Here is a 15,723-nt window from a genome sequence, read left to right as displayed (position 1 = left end):
CGCCATCTCCCGGCGCCCGGGGGACTCAGCCGCCTCCTCGTCACCGCCCGCGGCAAGAGATGGCGCCCCCGCCGATCCGCCGCCTGCGCCGGCTCTCCTGCTCCCCTCGAGCACCAGCGCCGCCCCTCGGACGCCCGGCGAGTCGTCCGCTGCCTCCTTCGCGCTCTCCCCGAGGGAGGGCGCGCGCATCAACACGGTCGTAAAGCCCCTTGATGTTAGAAAGTAGCGACACGCTTTGATCTACGCCGCAACACCCTCGCCGGCACGGTCAACCTCCTCTTTTTCTCCCCCTCTTTCGCGGAGGCAGCGCATCCGCCACGCTGAATGGCTGCGGCGCTCGAGACTGCCCCGTCAGGTGACCCTGACGTCACGAAAACGGCGCGAAACTTGCTTTCGCGCGCCTTTAGTTTCTCCCGCTCGCCATGAGCAGTCCAAGTGGTGGTCGCCCTGCCGCTCCGAACGTGTGTTTCCCAAGTTTTTTCATCCTTTCGTAGGAATCTGAGATTCGTTCTCCGTGAAAATGCCTTGCTGCTGCGCGTTTCAATGCAGCAGCAGGCCAGAGAAAGGGCAAGCCTTATTTTATATCCCCCGAGGTGAACGGAATGTCGTGCGTCGGAAGCAGTGGCTCCATAACATCGGGAGAAAGGATTTCGCCCCTTCTAAGCACGCCGTTCTTTGCGAGGTGAATGTTGCAGCTTTCCTCATATTTGTGGATGAAGTTGCATTGATTTTAATGCTCTTCGCATAGCGGGACTCTTCGTTCAGTTTAATACAGAGCACCGATAACTGTGCATATAGTTTTTTTTAAGTGAGTCGGCTGAAATTTGCGTTGACTCTTCGAGCCGTGACAAAGCTTTCGCGCGTGCGTTAGTTTTCAAATGTATGTAATTTGTGAGTTAATGCCTGTAACTCATATTTTGTAGTTGTGTGCGTGTTTGTGTATGTGCGTGCTTGTGTGCGTGTATGTGTGTGCGCGTGTGTGTGTGTGTGCGTGTGATCCTTGCGCCTGATACTAGTGAAGCCAAGGAACTATTTACTCTTATTGCGTGCTTATTGTATCTTTGCAAAGTTTCAATACTGCGAGCATTTTTTTTCTTTATGTACTTTATGTTGCGAAGGCATGAACCGCAATATATAGGTAGATAAGTGGTATTATGTATTATTCGCGCATGCTCATTAAGTACAAGTCACGCGCTTCTGATAATCTCCCTCAATTCTGATAAACTTGACATCTTGAAGTCTGTAAGTTAATTATCAAGTGCCAGTCTTAGCAGTTTCCGTGTAAGCAATCAGCCTTTTTTTTTTGAGAGAGAGAGACTTAGGTTACTCCCAGAGGTGATGGAATGTGATTTCTCGTCGTTTCATAGTGACGGAATACAGGCGCGTGTGTAAAGTTCTATGTTGGCTGTTTCGCAAACACAGCACGTATTTCGCACAATGGCATTGGTACAAAGGCTTTTGGCCCACTCATTTTGGGGAATTCACTTTAAGTGTACTATCACATTTCTTCTTGGTTACCTTCTCTGAGCCTTTTAAGAGCGAAGATTGTGAACCAAATTCTCGTTTATACTCTACGCTGCTTATATTGTATGCACCCAATACACCTCCGCGTTACGGACAACCCAAGTGGCGACGTAGAGGTAAACAGCTCAGCCACTGCTTGGTACTCATTTTTTCGGAGCGCTTGCGCTTGTATTTATCGAAGCGTCCTCAAAAAAAATGTCACGACGTTCTATCGGAAACGTACTTTCGTCATGACAGTTTCACAAGGGATAAATTCCCATACAACGCTTCAAAGGGCCGAATAAACAAGCGCGCGCATTGATTCTAATGCGGCTGCAGCGAGCCACTGGAGGGTTCAGCGCCGCGCCGGCCCGGTGAGGGGGAGAAATCCGAGGAGAATTGAGGAGGAAAGCGCGCGCGTGGGGGAGAGTGTCGCTACTTTCTAACATCAAGGGGCTTTACACGGTCGCTCCTCCGGCTGCCGGCGAGGCTGGCGCGAGCCCTGCTGCGTCGTCTGCTACGGCGGACGCTCGTGACGCGCCCGAGTCTGTGCCGTTGGGGCTCGCGCACGATCCCCGAGCAGACACAGCCCCAGCCGGTCCGACGCAGCACGGCCTCGCCCACCCAGCGGCGAGGTTCCTAAAGGATCCCCCCCACCCAACTCTACCGAGGCAGGAGGGGAAAAACAAGAAGAAGAAGCAGAAGGCGGGGAAAAGCTCTGCACCCAAACAGGCTTCCCCCCCTCCTGCCCCTCCGGCCCCGAGGCCCACTCTGGCGGGCTCCGGCACACCCACAGCCAAGGCTGCTGCACAGGAGGCCCCATCCACCCATGCACCACCAGCTGAGGGCTTCCAGCTGGTGCTGTCCAAGGCCGATCGCCGCCGCGCAAGGGCACCAGTGAGTGCTGCCATCCCGGTGGACCCCGCCGTCATTGGCACGGCCCTCTTCCGCCCATCTGTGGTGGGTGGCACCTTCAGAGGAGCACCACGCCTCTCTCTTGCGGCGGTGCTCTCAGCGCGGCCAGGTGTTGCCGCTGTGAGAGTCAATCACAGGCGCAACATCGTGGCCGCCGACGCCACCACCCAGAGGTGCTTGGAGGAGCTGCTGGCCACCACGGAGCTCCGGGGAATACCGGTGACTGCCCGGCAGCCTGCCGAGCGAGGCAGGAGCACTGGTTTTGTCCACGGCGCCGACGGCATCCCCGCAGACGCGGACCTGCTGGGGGCCATCGAGTCGGGAGTCCCAGTGCTGGCTGCTACCAGGGAGGCCGACACCATCACCATCCGGTTCGCGGGGCCGGTCCCCCCTGAGCATGTGAGCCTCTACAAGCTCCGGTTCAGGGTGCGGCCGTCCAGACCGCGTCCACTGCAGTGCCAGCAGTGTGGCCGCTTTGGGCACGTGGCTGCCTCCTGCGACTCGCCATCCAGCTGCCGTCATTGTGGGAGGTCTCACGAGCAGGGTGACAGCTGCCCCAACGCGGCCCACTGCCGCAACTGCGGTGGCCACCACCCCGCAAATACTCCTGCCTGCCCCAGGTGGCAGGAGGAACGCAGGGTGGCCACCATCTTGGCAACTGCCCCTGCTCCCCTCTCCCGCCGGGCAGTCCGCGCTGGTGTCCGGGAGGAGAACCTGCAGGCCAAGGCCACCTCAACGCCTGTGCAGGGCCTGTCTTATGCACAGGCACTGGCCGGCCTCCCACAGGCGCCCCAGCTGAAGGCAGCCCCCCCCCCGGACGGCCCCCCACACCGGCCCCACGGAAGCAGCGACGCCAGCCGCCTGCCACCCCTGGGAGCGAGCCCACCACAGCCCCAGCATCACTGGCAATGCCTGGCCCGGACCCTCGGGACAAGATCATTGCCAGCCTGCAGCTCACCCTGAAGGCCATCGGGGAGATGCTGCCTGCCGAGAGCCCCCTCCGAGCCATCTGCCTGCAGGCAGTGGCAGTCCCGACCACAGTCAACCAGCATGGCTGATCCCTCACCAGCCACAGCTGGGAAATGCCGTCGCCGCCCGAGTGTTCTCCAATGGAACACCAACTCACTGCGGCGGCGGCATGCAGAGCTGTGCGCGCACCTCCTGCGGTGTGATTTCGACGTCCTCGCACTGCAGGAGGTGTACACTGTGGCCGAGGACCTGCGGCTGCCGGGATACACGGGCTACTCTGGCGCCACCACCTGCTCGACGCAGAGCTGCACGGACGCTCCCTGCCTGGAGGGTGCCCACAAGAAGGGGAAGCCGAGGACTGCCATCTACGTCCGCAGCAGCCTGGCCCACTCGGTGACCCCAGTCTCGGACGTCGTAGGCGGCGCCACGGAGTGCTGTGCTGTCACGGTACGCCTTGACAGACAGGACACGACCGTGGCGAGCGTCTACGTTCGTCCTGGACAACAGTGGGACCCCTCCAGCCTGGTGCGGCTTGCAGCACGCCTCGGCGGACATGCAGTCCTGTGCGGTGACTTCAACGCCCACCACACCGACTGGGGCAGCCGCAGGTGCACCCGCCGAGGCAGGGACCTCTGCAACGCCATCAGCCGAGCAGGCCTGGTGGTACTCAACAAAGGAGGACCCACGTACGTCCGCCGTGGGGTGAGCACAGCCATCGACCTCTTCCTTACCACCGAGCAGCGCTCCTATGACTGGGCTACAACTCCCGACACTTGGGGATCTGATCACTTCCCCATCTTGATCACCCCCGGGTGTGGGAGAAGGCCGAGGTCACGAACATACCACGTCACAGACTGGTCCCTGTTCAGGAAGCGCTGCAGTGAGTTGGAAGATGGCTGTGACCTCCTGAGTGCCATCATGGAGTGCGCCCAGGCAGCCACAGTCCAGTGCTCTGCTCTGCCCAATACTCCTGCCCCGGATCTGCTCCTGCTCAACCTCCGTGCGTCCAGGCGACGCGTGGAGCGCCGAGCAATCCGGACGGGCAATGCAGAGCACTGGACCGAATACAGGAGAGCGGATGCCCGCTGCAGACGACAGGCCAGGCGCATAAGGAGCCAGAACTGGGGGAGCCTCTGCGCCACCATCGAGAACCGCTCCAAGGGCCCCCTGGCCTGGCGCCTCCTAAAGTCCCTGACCGGCAGGAAGGTCAACCGCCACCCCGTCCTCGCGGTGGCTATCTCGCTGGGCATCAGCGAGGCGGCCCTGGCGGAGTTGCTAGCGGACCACTTCGCCCCCCCGGCTGCCCTCGCTGCGGCCATCCTGCCGGTCGGACTTCCCCCTGCCAACCCGCCTACCTGCCTGCTGGAGCTGCATCCGGAGTGGGCGACCAGCCAGATCGCGGCCATCTTCCAGGACCCACTGACTCTCCACGAGCTGCAGACGGCCCTGAGGAGGGGCAAGCGTCGCAGTGCACCGGGAGCAGACGGAGTGACACTCCAGATGCTCCGCAACCTGGCCACCAGTGAACAACGCCGCCTGCTCGACTGCTACAACAACATCTGGTGGTCAGGACAGGTGCCGGAGGCCTGGCGCACAGCCATCGTGGCCCCCATTCTGAAGAGCAATAAGCCGGCTAACGAGCTGTCCTCATACCGACCGGTCTCTCTCACCTCCGCTGCCTGCAAGGTGATGGAGGCCATTGCTCTGGCACGGCTCGAATGGGTGGCCCGCGCCTGCGGGTTCCTCGCGGACCAGCAGACAGGCTTCCGGCGCCGAAGGTGCACTGCGGACTCCATCGCAGACGTCGTCTCCACCCTGGAGGACGCCAGGGCCAGCGGAGACCTCGCCATGCTCCTCCTCATCGACGTCAAGGGGGCGTTCGATGGCCTCCCACATGCGGTCGTCCAGCAGGCTCTGGACCTCCTGGGCATTGGCGGCAACCTGCGGCGGTTCCTGTCATCGTTCCTGAACGACCGCACCCTCAGGGTCCGCGTGGGCCATGCAAGGAGCACTCCCCGTCCGGTCGCAGCAGGCGTACCACAAGGGTCAGTGGTGAGCCCGTTTCTCTTCAACCTCGCCCTGGCCCGGTTGCCTGCTGCACTGCCGACCGACCCTCACTACAAGGTGGAGTGCTCCATCTACGCGGATGACATCGCCCTGTGGGTGCGGGGACCGCCGCGGGGACCGTGGTGTCCAGAGAGCCCTGGACACCACGGCCGCCTACCTGGGAAGCATCGGACTCTCGGTTTCGACGGGGAAGACGGTGGCCCTCCTCGTCCACCCGAGAGCAGCGGCACGGCGCTCAGCTCCCCGGCTGCAGCTGGAAGGCGTGCGCATCCCATGGAGTACGACTGTGTCGTACCTTGGGCTGCGCATCGACCACCGGCTAACCTGGCGACCGGCAGTCGGGGCCATGCAGACCCAGACCATCAGGGTCCGCAAGGCCGTGTCGCAGCTCCTTGCGCATGGAGAGGGCTGCACGGTGAAGTGGGCCCTGCGGCTCTACGAGGCGGCGGCCACATCACGCCTGCGGTACGCCCTCCCGCTGGTGGCGCTGCCGCCACGCCGCCTCGAAAAGTTGGAGCTGCAGCACCGGGCGGCCATCCGACTCTGCCTGGGCGTTCCCCGGAGCTCCCAGATTGCCGCTACCCTTGCGGAGGCTGGAGCATGGCCCCTGTCGCTCCTCTTCCTGCAGCAGGGGCTGAGGCACGTCGACCGCCTCCACCATGCTCCTGATTGCAGAGGCCTGCTGCGTCGCCTCCAGTCCCGGCCTTCCTCAAGGATGGGTCAGCTGTGCCGCCTCTACGAGGAGGTGGTTGGCAACCCACCGCCGAATGCGGTACAGCTGCCCCCACCGCAGAGGCCTCCTGTCCCCATCGCCACGGAGCTGCCCGGGATTTCGAAGAGGCGCTCGCCCGCTTTCGCCCTGCAGCAGACGGCCGCCTGCCTCCTGGACGAGACCCTCGGAGACCACCTCCTGGTGTACGTCGACGGTTCGGTGGTACCGGACACCGGCTCTGCCACGGCGGCCTGCACGGCACCAGCCCTGCAGAAGAGCAGGCAGTGTCGACTGCCCAGACACGCCAGCTCGACTGCAGCGGAGGTGGCAGGCCTCCACCTGGCCGTCGACCTACTCTCCGAGGAGCTTCCTGGGGTACCAGCGGCCATCCTCTGCGACTCCAAGGCAGCCCTCCTCGGCCTGCAGAGGCCAGAAAGCGCCAGCCTTGGAGTCGCACTGCTGTCTACCCGGCTGACAGCGCTGCAGGACGCAGGCCACCCGGTGTCCCTGCACTGGATCCCCGCCCACGTAGGGATCCCGGGCAACGAGGCAGCCGACACCCTGGCGAAGGACGCCCACCACACCACTGTGCCCCTCAGTCGGGCCGTGACGGAGGGCGACTTCACTGGACTGAGGCTGCGGCGACACCTGGCGACCCACCACCCAGACAAACGGGTGGCACTGGGATGCCCCCCACGACCACTCCCCCAGCGAGGCCTGGCTCGCAGGGAGACCTCGCTCCTTCTCCGGCTCCGTATCGGCTGCAGCTGGACGGCAGCACGCAGCTACCGACTGGGACGAGCGACGTCCCCGGCCTGCAGCTCCTGCGGGGAGCCGGAGACGATCGAACATCTCCTGCTGGCCTGCCCGGCGTACCTCCAGCAGCGGGGCCCACTCCTGCAGGAGTTCCGCCGCCTGGGCCTCCCCTCTGGCAAGGAGGAAGATCTCCTCTTCCCCGGCCGACACCACCTTTCTGCACTTCGAGGCGTCGTGGAGTTCCTTGACTCGCCAGGGCTCTCCGCACGCCTCTAAGGACATTTCTACAAGCGGGAAGGCCTCACGGCCTCCCACCCCACCCCGGGCCTGACCGGCCTGGCACAACACCCCTGCAGACTCTGCAGCACACCAAGGCCTTCCATCTCGGCCTGATACGTGCCGCCTATGCCTGCCGGTTTTGCTTCGCCCAGCCATGGCGACTCCACTCTATCCCTTCTTTCGCTCCCACTTACCTCTCCCCGTTGGCGCTGAGCCGTGCTCCCTCAAGGGCTGCAGAAGATAGCGCCAACCTTTCCCTTTCCCTCAAGAACCACTTATCGCCGCGCGTAGCGCTGCAGCGTTTGGCATCGTTGATCGTGACGGCATTCGCAACTCGATGCGCCTGTTAACTTGCAATATTCAAAAAATATCTCAGGTGGTTTAGGGGCCCTTTAAAGCCTGTGCTTTATTAGTTGAATAAAGGTTTTAAAACCCCACTGACGTGCGATAAGCAGCATCCAATTGGTATCGATTGCAAGTCGAGCAGTTTATCCCGTTTATCGATTCAAATTGTATGGCGGTAATATTTGCGAACGGGGTGGTCGTTTGCTTTGAGCAGCACCATGCAGGTTTGTTTCAAAGCAGTTTTCTTTTGATAACAGTAATATATCAACCATTTTATGCGTCCAACATTCGATAGCCGCCACCAAGCGAATGTGTTTAAAGACGGTGAATTTTATCAGCTGCGGCGTTTCAGTGGCATAACGGCTACCAACAAAAATAGATCGTTAGTGATCTGCCGCGTCTGGCAGCGTAATTACGTGTTGGTTGAAATAAATGTGCTAGCTGGCACGAAAATACATCGCTGGAACCGAGCACAGTCTGCTTAGAGGCTACCCACGAAAGTGGATTAACCTTGCAGCCTCTAGGCGTGTGCACAGTGAGCAAAAAAGCAGTGCTTCGCGTTCTCAACTTCGAATTTCTTTGCGTGCGAAGCGCATCATTTCTTAAAAGTGGAAAATAATTGTAATTATATTGTAACGTAGATCGTAGACGGAGACTTGAAAAAACAGACGCTTCTCTTTAATGGCGGACCAGGAAGAAGAGCGTGCAGCCTACCCGCTTCGTCGTCTTTCATGGCCCAACCTTTGCGCGCGCCATCCCGCGGTGCGGGAGCCCCACATCATTGTGTCAATTGCCCCCCGTCCGAAAAGCGACCGTCTCGGTCGCGTCAAAAAGTTCTTTCAGCCACGATAATAAATGGAGGTCCTCAGGTGCATCTTGGCGTTCACGTACGCGCATAGTATGGTTTCAAGCGCACTACATGAACAACTTCAGCGTGAGGACGACGACGGAGCGAACCGGGGGCGGAACTGCAGGGGACGACTTCGTAGGGACTTCGAAGTTCGTAGGGACAACGAACTTCGCGCAACTTCCGCATACGACATGCGAGGCTGTGGCTTCCGTGTCTCGGGCTGTGGTGTCTCGCTTCGCTCGGGGACTTGGACTGCCTGCCTGATTTCCTCCCGGACGACCTCAGCCAGAGCGAGTCGCGGTACCGATGCCGGAGCCACCTGAAGCTTTTGGAGCTCTTCTCGAACAACAAGCCTAATGAGCTCCCGCAAGGCGTCGGTATTGTCAAACGGTATAGCGAGAGGGTCACGCGATAGGGTCGACACGTCGCGGTTGTACAGCCTTGTTCGCTGCTGCAGTGCCTTTTCCATTGATATGGCTTCCGCGAGAAACTCTGCAACGGACTTTGGTGGATTGCGTATTAGGCCACCGAATAACTCTTGCTTGACACCGCGCATCAAGTGCCTTAGCTTCTTTTCTTCCGGCATGGACGGATCCGCGCGTCGGAAAAGTCGGCACATATCTTCGACAAACATTGCGACGCTTTCGTTCGGCCGCTGTACTCTCGCCTGAATTGCAGATTCAGCTCGCTCCTTGCGATCGGGGTTGGCAGATGTGCTGATTAGCTGCCGTCGGAATTCGTCCCATGTTGATAAGACCGCCTCACGGTTCTCAAACCATGTCCGCGCATAGTCCTCGAGGGCAAAGTAGGCATTGCGTAGCTTGCGCTCCGGTGTCCAGCCGTTGAATTCTGCGACACGCTCGAAGTGATCGAGCCAGTCCTCAACATCCTCGAAGGTGTCCCCATGGAAGGATTTGGGGATTAGCGGCTGGTTAAGGACGACCGCGGTCGGTGCGGTTGAGGAAGAAGATGGAACTGATGTACTCATCCTTCTGACTCTGTTGGGTAGAGGCTCGTACTCAGGTGGCAGTCCTTGAAGTCGACGGCTTGTCCGTACGTGAACAGGAGTCAGCTCGACCGGACTTCGTACTGAGCTTGTAGACGGGGTTCGATCTGGAAGCGGTAGCATGTACCCAGCACCTCCACCAGAAAAATGTAACGTAGATCGTAGACGGAGACTTGAAAAAACAGACGCTTCTCTTTAATGGCGGACCAGGAAGAAGAGCGTGCAGCCTACCCGCTTCGTCGTCTTTCATGGCCCAACCTTTGCGCGCGCCATCCCGCGGTGCGGGAGCCCCACATCATTGTGTCAATATTGTCATTGCTGTTCCAAGACAATTCAGACGAGGCTCTTGTTATTTTGTCACGTTGCTAAAATTCCTAACATGGAGTAATAATAAATAGTTTTGGCGGTTTCTGCATAAATGATACACAGCGATAAACTCACTGCAAATTAGCGGCAAATGTACTTCCGGTAACACAGTTAGATTAATCGCAGTTGAGACATAATGCCTGTCTTTATTACTAGTATATGGTAGAAATATTTGTCATCCAATCGAGGCTTGACTAACCACAGCCCACACAAGGACACCATTTAAATAAATGCACAAGCAAAACAGTGCTGTGTGTGTGTGTGTGTGTGTGTGTGTGTGTGTGTGGTGTGTGTGTGTGTGTGTGTGTGTGTGTGTGTGTGTGTGTGTGTGTGTGTGTGTGTGTGTGTGTGTGTGTGTGTGTGTGTGTGTGTGTGTGTGTGTGTGTGTGTGTGTGTGTGTGTGTGTGGTGTGTGTGTGTGTGTGTGTGTGTGTGTGTGTGTGTGTGTGTGTGTGTGTGTGTGTGTGTGTGTGTGTGTGTGTGTGTGTGTGTGTGTGTGTGTGTGTGTGTGTGTGTGTGTGTGTGTGTGTGTGTGTGTGTGTGTGTGTGTGTGTGTGTGCAGGCGCGGATCCAGGGGGGATGTCCGGATGTCCTGACCCCCCCCTCAGATTTTTGCATCGCCCCTCGCTGACAGGGCAATGGGCTTGTCGCTAAAAAATACGGCCACCAGCATTCTTCAAATGTATTTTTCGCAATTTCCAATGGTAGTAGTCATGTAGAAGTAATTAAGCTAGCTCGCTCACAAGCATAGCTGTTTTCCGTAGGGGTGTTGTGTCGCTAAGTTACCTTAGTTAATTTTTCTTATGCATCTTGGACCTCCTGGCGCCAGCCGTGTTTTACTCGTCCCGTCCGCGGCGTCGCGCGAACGAGAGGACGTCCCTTTTGTGAAGTACGCCGATGTCCGCGCGAGCGCCTTCGCGCCTGATTAACTAGTTCCCCCTTAGGAGTTTATATATTTAAGTTTTATGTTGTCTGCTGTCAGAGTGCCCCAGTGCCATCGGTTGCCTCTTACCGTTACCTGAAAAAGCCAGGCGTGTAGCGTAGCGCGTTCACGCCGGATAAAAATCTAACCAATTGGAGAGGCGTCGGTAGCAGCAGCGTGAATACAGACAACGCGAACACAGACAGCGAGAGCGGGACCATGCAAAAGCGGAGAATGCGTCGAAAGACCAGAGTCCGAGGAAGAACGCCGTCTGCAGTCGCGCACGGCGGAGAAACTTCAGGAGGAACGTCGTGCCGCGCCTCCGCTCGGGAGCAACATGCAACACATCGGCCCGCGCTTTCCTTTGAGCACACTACAAAACCATCCAAGCAGAGGCGCGCAGGGCCGCACCAAGCTGAGACCACGCCGTCTTTCTTTGCGTTTTATGTTGTCTCCTGTCAGAGTGTCCCAGTGTGCAGTCTAATGTTGATCAACTTAAACAGTAAATAGATCAACCTAATATGTGCCCCTGTCCTCCGTAGTTCGCTTATCTGCCCTTCAATGCAGCGTAGCGATTGCCCGGAATTTTGCGCTACAATGTCACAGAAGAAGATATCGACATTTTTTTCTCCTCTGTCCAAGCGTTTGTGTGAAGACACTGGAGCCAGCAAAGGTAAATATGCGCCCCCCCCCCCCCCAAAAAAAAAAAAAAACCGTATAACTACGCTCTTTGTTTTCCGGGTTTTCTTTTGCTTAATTCTTTTTGTACCGCACCCATAGAGCATCTTTAGCCCCGCTGTCGATGGTTTGAAACGCCGCTTTCGAGACCTACCGCGCCACTCCTAGATACACTGCGCTATCGGACGTGAATTAGAACGAGAACTATTGACCCTTTTCGCGGAGAAGTTTGTTCTAGAGAAACGAGCAGTTTGTTCTACAGAAACGAGACGGCGCTTTAGGCGTACGTCGCATCAGCGACCGCGCACGAATACGAAACCATTACCGCTTCTACCGTGTTTCTGTGCGATGAGCTGTCGGAAATGTAACTGAGATTTCGCTAACGCACTGTGCTCCATCAGGCTGGATTGAATCATGTGGAATGAAGACGTATGTAGTAGTTGACTGCAAAAACAGTTACTGGCATATTAAGGAATGTAATGAATATGTGTGGCCAAGCTCGCGGACCGCGGCTGGGACTGTCCGTACCGTGTTTCGGGCACTTCGAGATGTACGGCTTTCGAGGATGCAGAAACTTCAGCCACGGTACGTCATCAAGAGTGAGTACCACTCGTTAAACAATGATAAAGGGAGTTATAAATAGCTCCGCTTCCTGTCATAGTAGGGTTCGCGCAGAATACCTACACACATCCACCTCAACTACGCCGGAATCTTACGCCCACTCTTTCGCGAACGTGTCAAGAATAAGTGAATCGGCGCACACTTGAATGTATGCGCACTGTGCGTTGAATATATGCGTCGAGTTGAAGGGCAACTGTGGCGCTGTGGATCAGGAGCCTAATTTCAGCGTCCTGGAAACGTCCTGGAAATGGCGGCAGCATGCTTGCAGCGCGTTTGCGCGCCTTCTATGCGTCGCCGCGTGGGTTCAGTGCTTCATTCCACATCGCTATCGGTCCAACTAGGCTAAGAATGCGTTCACAATACATTCTTAGAAATTTCAGAGCATCCCCCATAATTTTTTATGACATACATCGCGTTAATAAATCTTATATGCCGGATAAGTGCATTCAAACTCCTTTTTGTTTATGTATTACATAAAATATTGAGTGCAGTAGTTCCTTCAGAAAAAAAAATCAAGCTTAACCTACAAAAAACAGCGATTTTCCCCATGGTAGAGAAAAAGTAAAGGTAAGCCCACGCCAATGTATATATAAAAAAAATCAAAGACAAGTTCCCGTTGTACATATTGAATTTTACTTGTCTTCTGTCGTAGTAATGGGGAGGCCTCTGTGTCGTGTACTAAACAGCTTCACGGGTCATCTACCTTTAAAGAGTGGAATGGCTCAATTTTTAGCGCACTTCAATGCGGATAACTTTTTTTGGAAAACGTAAGCATATTTTCAACTTGTCGCCTCTGCCTTTTGCCTATAGCCTGTATGCTTTGTTTGCAAACATAATGTCGTCTACACAACGTATCCTATTCCCTAATAAAAAAGAAAAATAAAGAAATGAAAGGAAAATGAAAAGGAAAAAGGCATCTTGTAAATGATACGTTCTACTTTCCACAAAAAGATATTGTTTGTTCACATACCACAAGGCATATAGTTTTAAAAAGCAAGGCGTAGGTACACTCGTATCAACTGCATTCTTTCTGTTTATTTACGTAGCTGTCGCTCAGGTGAAAATGTCTTTATTTCCATTGAACACTGCTGCAGTGAATACTTTCCGAGGCCCATCCAGTGCCTCCCAATCATCTCGCGGACAAGGCACAGCGGTGCGCCCATCTGCTGCGAATGGAGAGCTACCCCCACGGCTATGCATACGGGACCTCGGTTACATTGTCGATGGTACACTCAGCTTAAAGGCGATGTCGGACGACGAGAAGATACAATTCCTAAGGGACCCATTTGTACCGTCGACGGGTATGCAGCTGCTGACCCAAACTGTTAAAAAAGGCGATAAAGGTCATCAGAAGAGGCTTACCTTCCAGAGAAGCTGGTTAGAGAGGCACCGTTGGCTCGTCTACAGCAAGCACTTAAATGGCGGATTGTGCAAGTTCTGCATCTTGTTCCCTCCAAAGACAGAGCGCTCGTCCTACAGCTCTAACGTATTTGTAAGGACACCTATGACAAACCTGTCCAAGGCATGTGGAAAAGAAGGATCCCTTCACTCCCATGAGTCGAGTGTGGGTCATAGGGATGCAATGCTACAGGCAGGCACCTTCACCGCAGCAGTGGAGAATCCTATGAAAACGGTTCCTGCTGTACTGTCTAAGCAAAGCCAGGAGTTGTACGAGAAAAACTTGCGCATTCTTAAGAGCATTATTGAAGTTGTTCTACTCTGTGCCAAACAGTCCATCAGTCTCCGAGGTCATCGAGATGACTCCGCAAGTGATTCAACAAACAGAGGAAATTTCTTGGCAATTTTGAACCTGCTTGCAAGTCATGATCCTCTATTGAAACAGCATCTGCAAGACGCACCACGCAACGCGACAATGACCTCTAAAACTACTCAAAATGAAGTCATTAGGATCACTAAGGACTTAATTCAAGAAAAAATTGCATTGCAGATTCGAGGCGGTCAACGGGTGTTTTCTATCATGGCGGATGAGGTCACAGAACCTTATTCAAATCGCGAGTTTCTTGCTGTGTGTTTACGATTTGTTGATTCCGCACAGGAAATTCAGGAGGTTCTTTTTGATGTTGCCGAACTTCAGCGAACGACTGGAGAGTCAATTGCCAACGCAATATTGAACTCGTTGTCCAAACAGCAGCTGGATGTCAAGTCGGTTAGAGGGCAGTCATACGATGGCGCTTCGTCAATGTCATCAGCGCGGGTCGGTACTCAGGGGCGCATCCGAGAATTATCTCCTTTGGCCCTTTACGTACACTGCCACTCTCATCGTCTCAACTTGTCGGTGGCTGCTGCTTGCAAGCTCCCTATCATCAGAGCTGTTCTTGACACTGTAAACGAGGTGTTTGTCTTTTTTGACGCCTCACCGAAACGAACAGCTTTCTTGGAGTTCGTTATTTCACAGTCAGGTAGCGAAATAACAAGCAGGAGGCTGAAGGGCCTCTGCAAGACCAGATGGATTGAACGGCATACTGCACTGGAAAATTTCCAGTTGCTATACGTGTCAATTATGGACTGCCTTGGCGCAGTGGCAACGCCAGAAGCATACGGCATTGACAAAAGTGTTTGGCAGTTCGACGCAAGTTCCGTCACAAAAGCTTCAGGTTTGTCTAGCAGATTACGAGCGTCCGACATGATTGTGCCCTTCATAATACTCAGGAACGTTTTGGAATTTGTCCGCCCCATAGCTGCGAAGCTTCAAAAACGAGACGGGGACATTGTTGAAGCCTACAACATGATAGACAAGACCATCGACCGTATGAAACACGTGCGCGAGCAAATCGAGTCCGAGTACGACGACTGGTTTCAGACTGCGGAAGAGCTTGCTTTGTCTGTGGACACAGTTATCACGAAGCCTCGGCTTCTAGGGTTTCAGCGCAACCGGGCGAATGCTCCAGCGGCAGACGCGCGCGAGTACTACCGCCTTAACGTTGCTGTCCCTTTTCTAGACCATGTTATTCAAGAAATGGACAGTCGTTTCCCAAAGAGCGATCGAGTTGGTCTTGCCCTGCTCCAGCTTTTACCGCCTGCTGTTACCTCAGTTGACCTGGAAAAACTGAGAAATGATTTGTTGTTCTGGGAAATAGACCTCCCGGCTCCATGTTCTCTCAAGATGGAGCTGAGAGAGTGGCGCAACTTTTGGTCCCGAGAGGGCGGCGCAGTGGAACACAACATATCTAACTTGATTAAGTCCACTGACGAAGACGTGTTTCCCAACATAAAGTCATTGTTACGAATTGGAGGAACCTTACCATGCACAAGCGTCGAGGCAGAGAGGAGTTTTTCTGCTTTGCGCAGGACGATGACATACACAAGATCAACGATGACCGATGAGCGGCTGGCAGGACTCCTTTTGATTAGTGTGCATCGAGCGATGAACATTAATAGAGAGGAAGTGTCAGAAAGGTTCGTTTTGAAAAACCGGCGCAAAATGTTCCTTAACTGTTTGCTTTACGATGAAAACTGAAAGGTTGCCCGGTTTTACAGCAAAGCTGTTTCTGAAGCGTTCCGTGGATTTTTCAACTCCTTAAGCAAGAACTCAGCTCCCTCCCTTTGTCGTCGTTCCAACTGCTTGCGTGTCTAGTTTCCTGCTGCTCTCTCGGGGTGGCGGCACCGTCGTGCGTTTTGTTCTCCGTAAGCAAGAAATGTGTGTGTGCTCGATTGTGTACCGCCGATCAAGACCACGGATCAAGAATTAATGTGTGTGTGCGCGCGCGTTTGTGT

The 15,723-nt window shown here is 55.4% G+C and overlaps 1 protein-coding gene across 1 annotated transcript; it reads left to right on the top strand.

Moving 5' to 3' along the window:
- The first annotated feature begins 14,632 nt into the window (after positions 1–14,632).
- On the top strand, positions 14,633–15,466 carry LOC125944442 (52 kDa repressor of the inhibitor of the protein kinase-like). Its single transcript, XM_049664943.1, has one exon. It carries the CDS (start codon positions 14,633–14,635, stop codon positions 15,464–15,466), a length of 834 nt encoding a protein of 277 aa, XP_049520900.1.
- Positions 15,467–15,723: the final 257 nt, after the last annotated feature.

Source organism: Dermacentor silvarum, chromosome 3 (assembly GCF_013339745.2).
Source record: "Dermacentor silvarum isolate Dsil-2018 chromosome 3, BIME_Dsil_1.4, whole genome shotgun sequence".
Classification (NCBI taxonomy): domain Eukaryota; kingdom Metazoa; phylum Arthropoda; class Arachnida; order Ixodida; family Ixodidae; genus Dermacentor; species Dermacentor silvarum.
The sequence above is the reverse complement of the archived record's forward strand: the minus strand, read 5'-3'. Positions and strand labels throughout refer to the sequence as shown.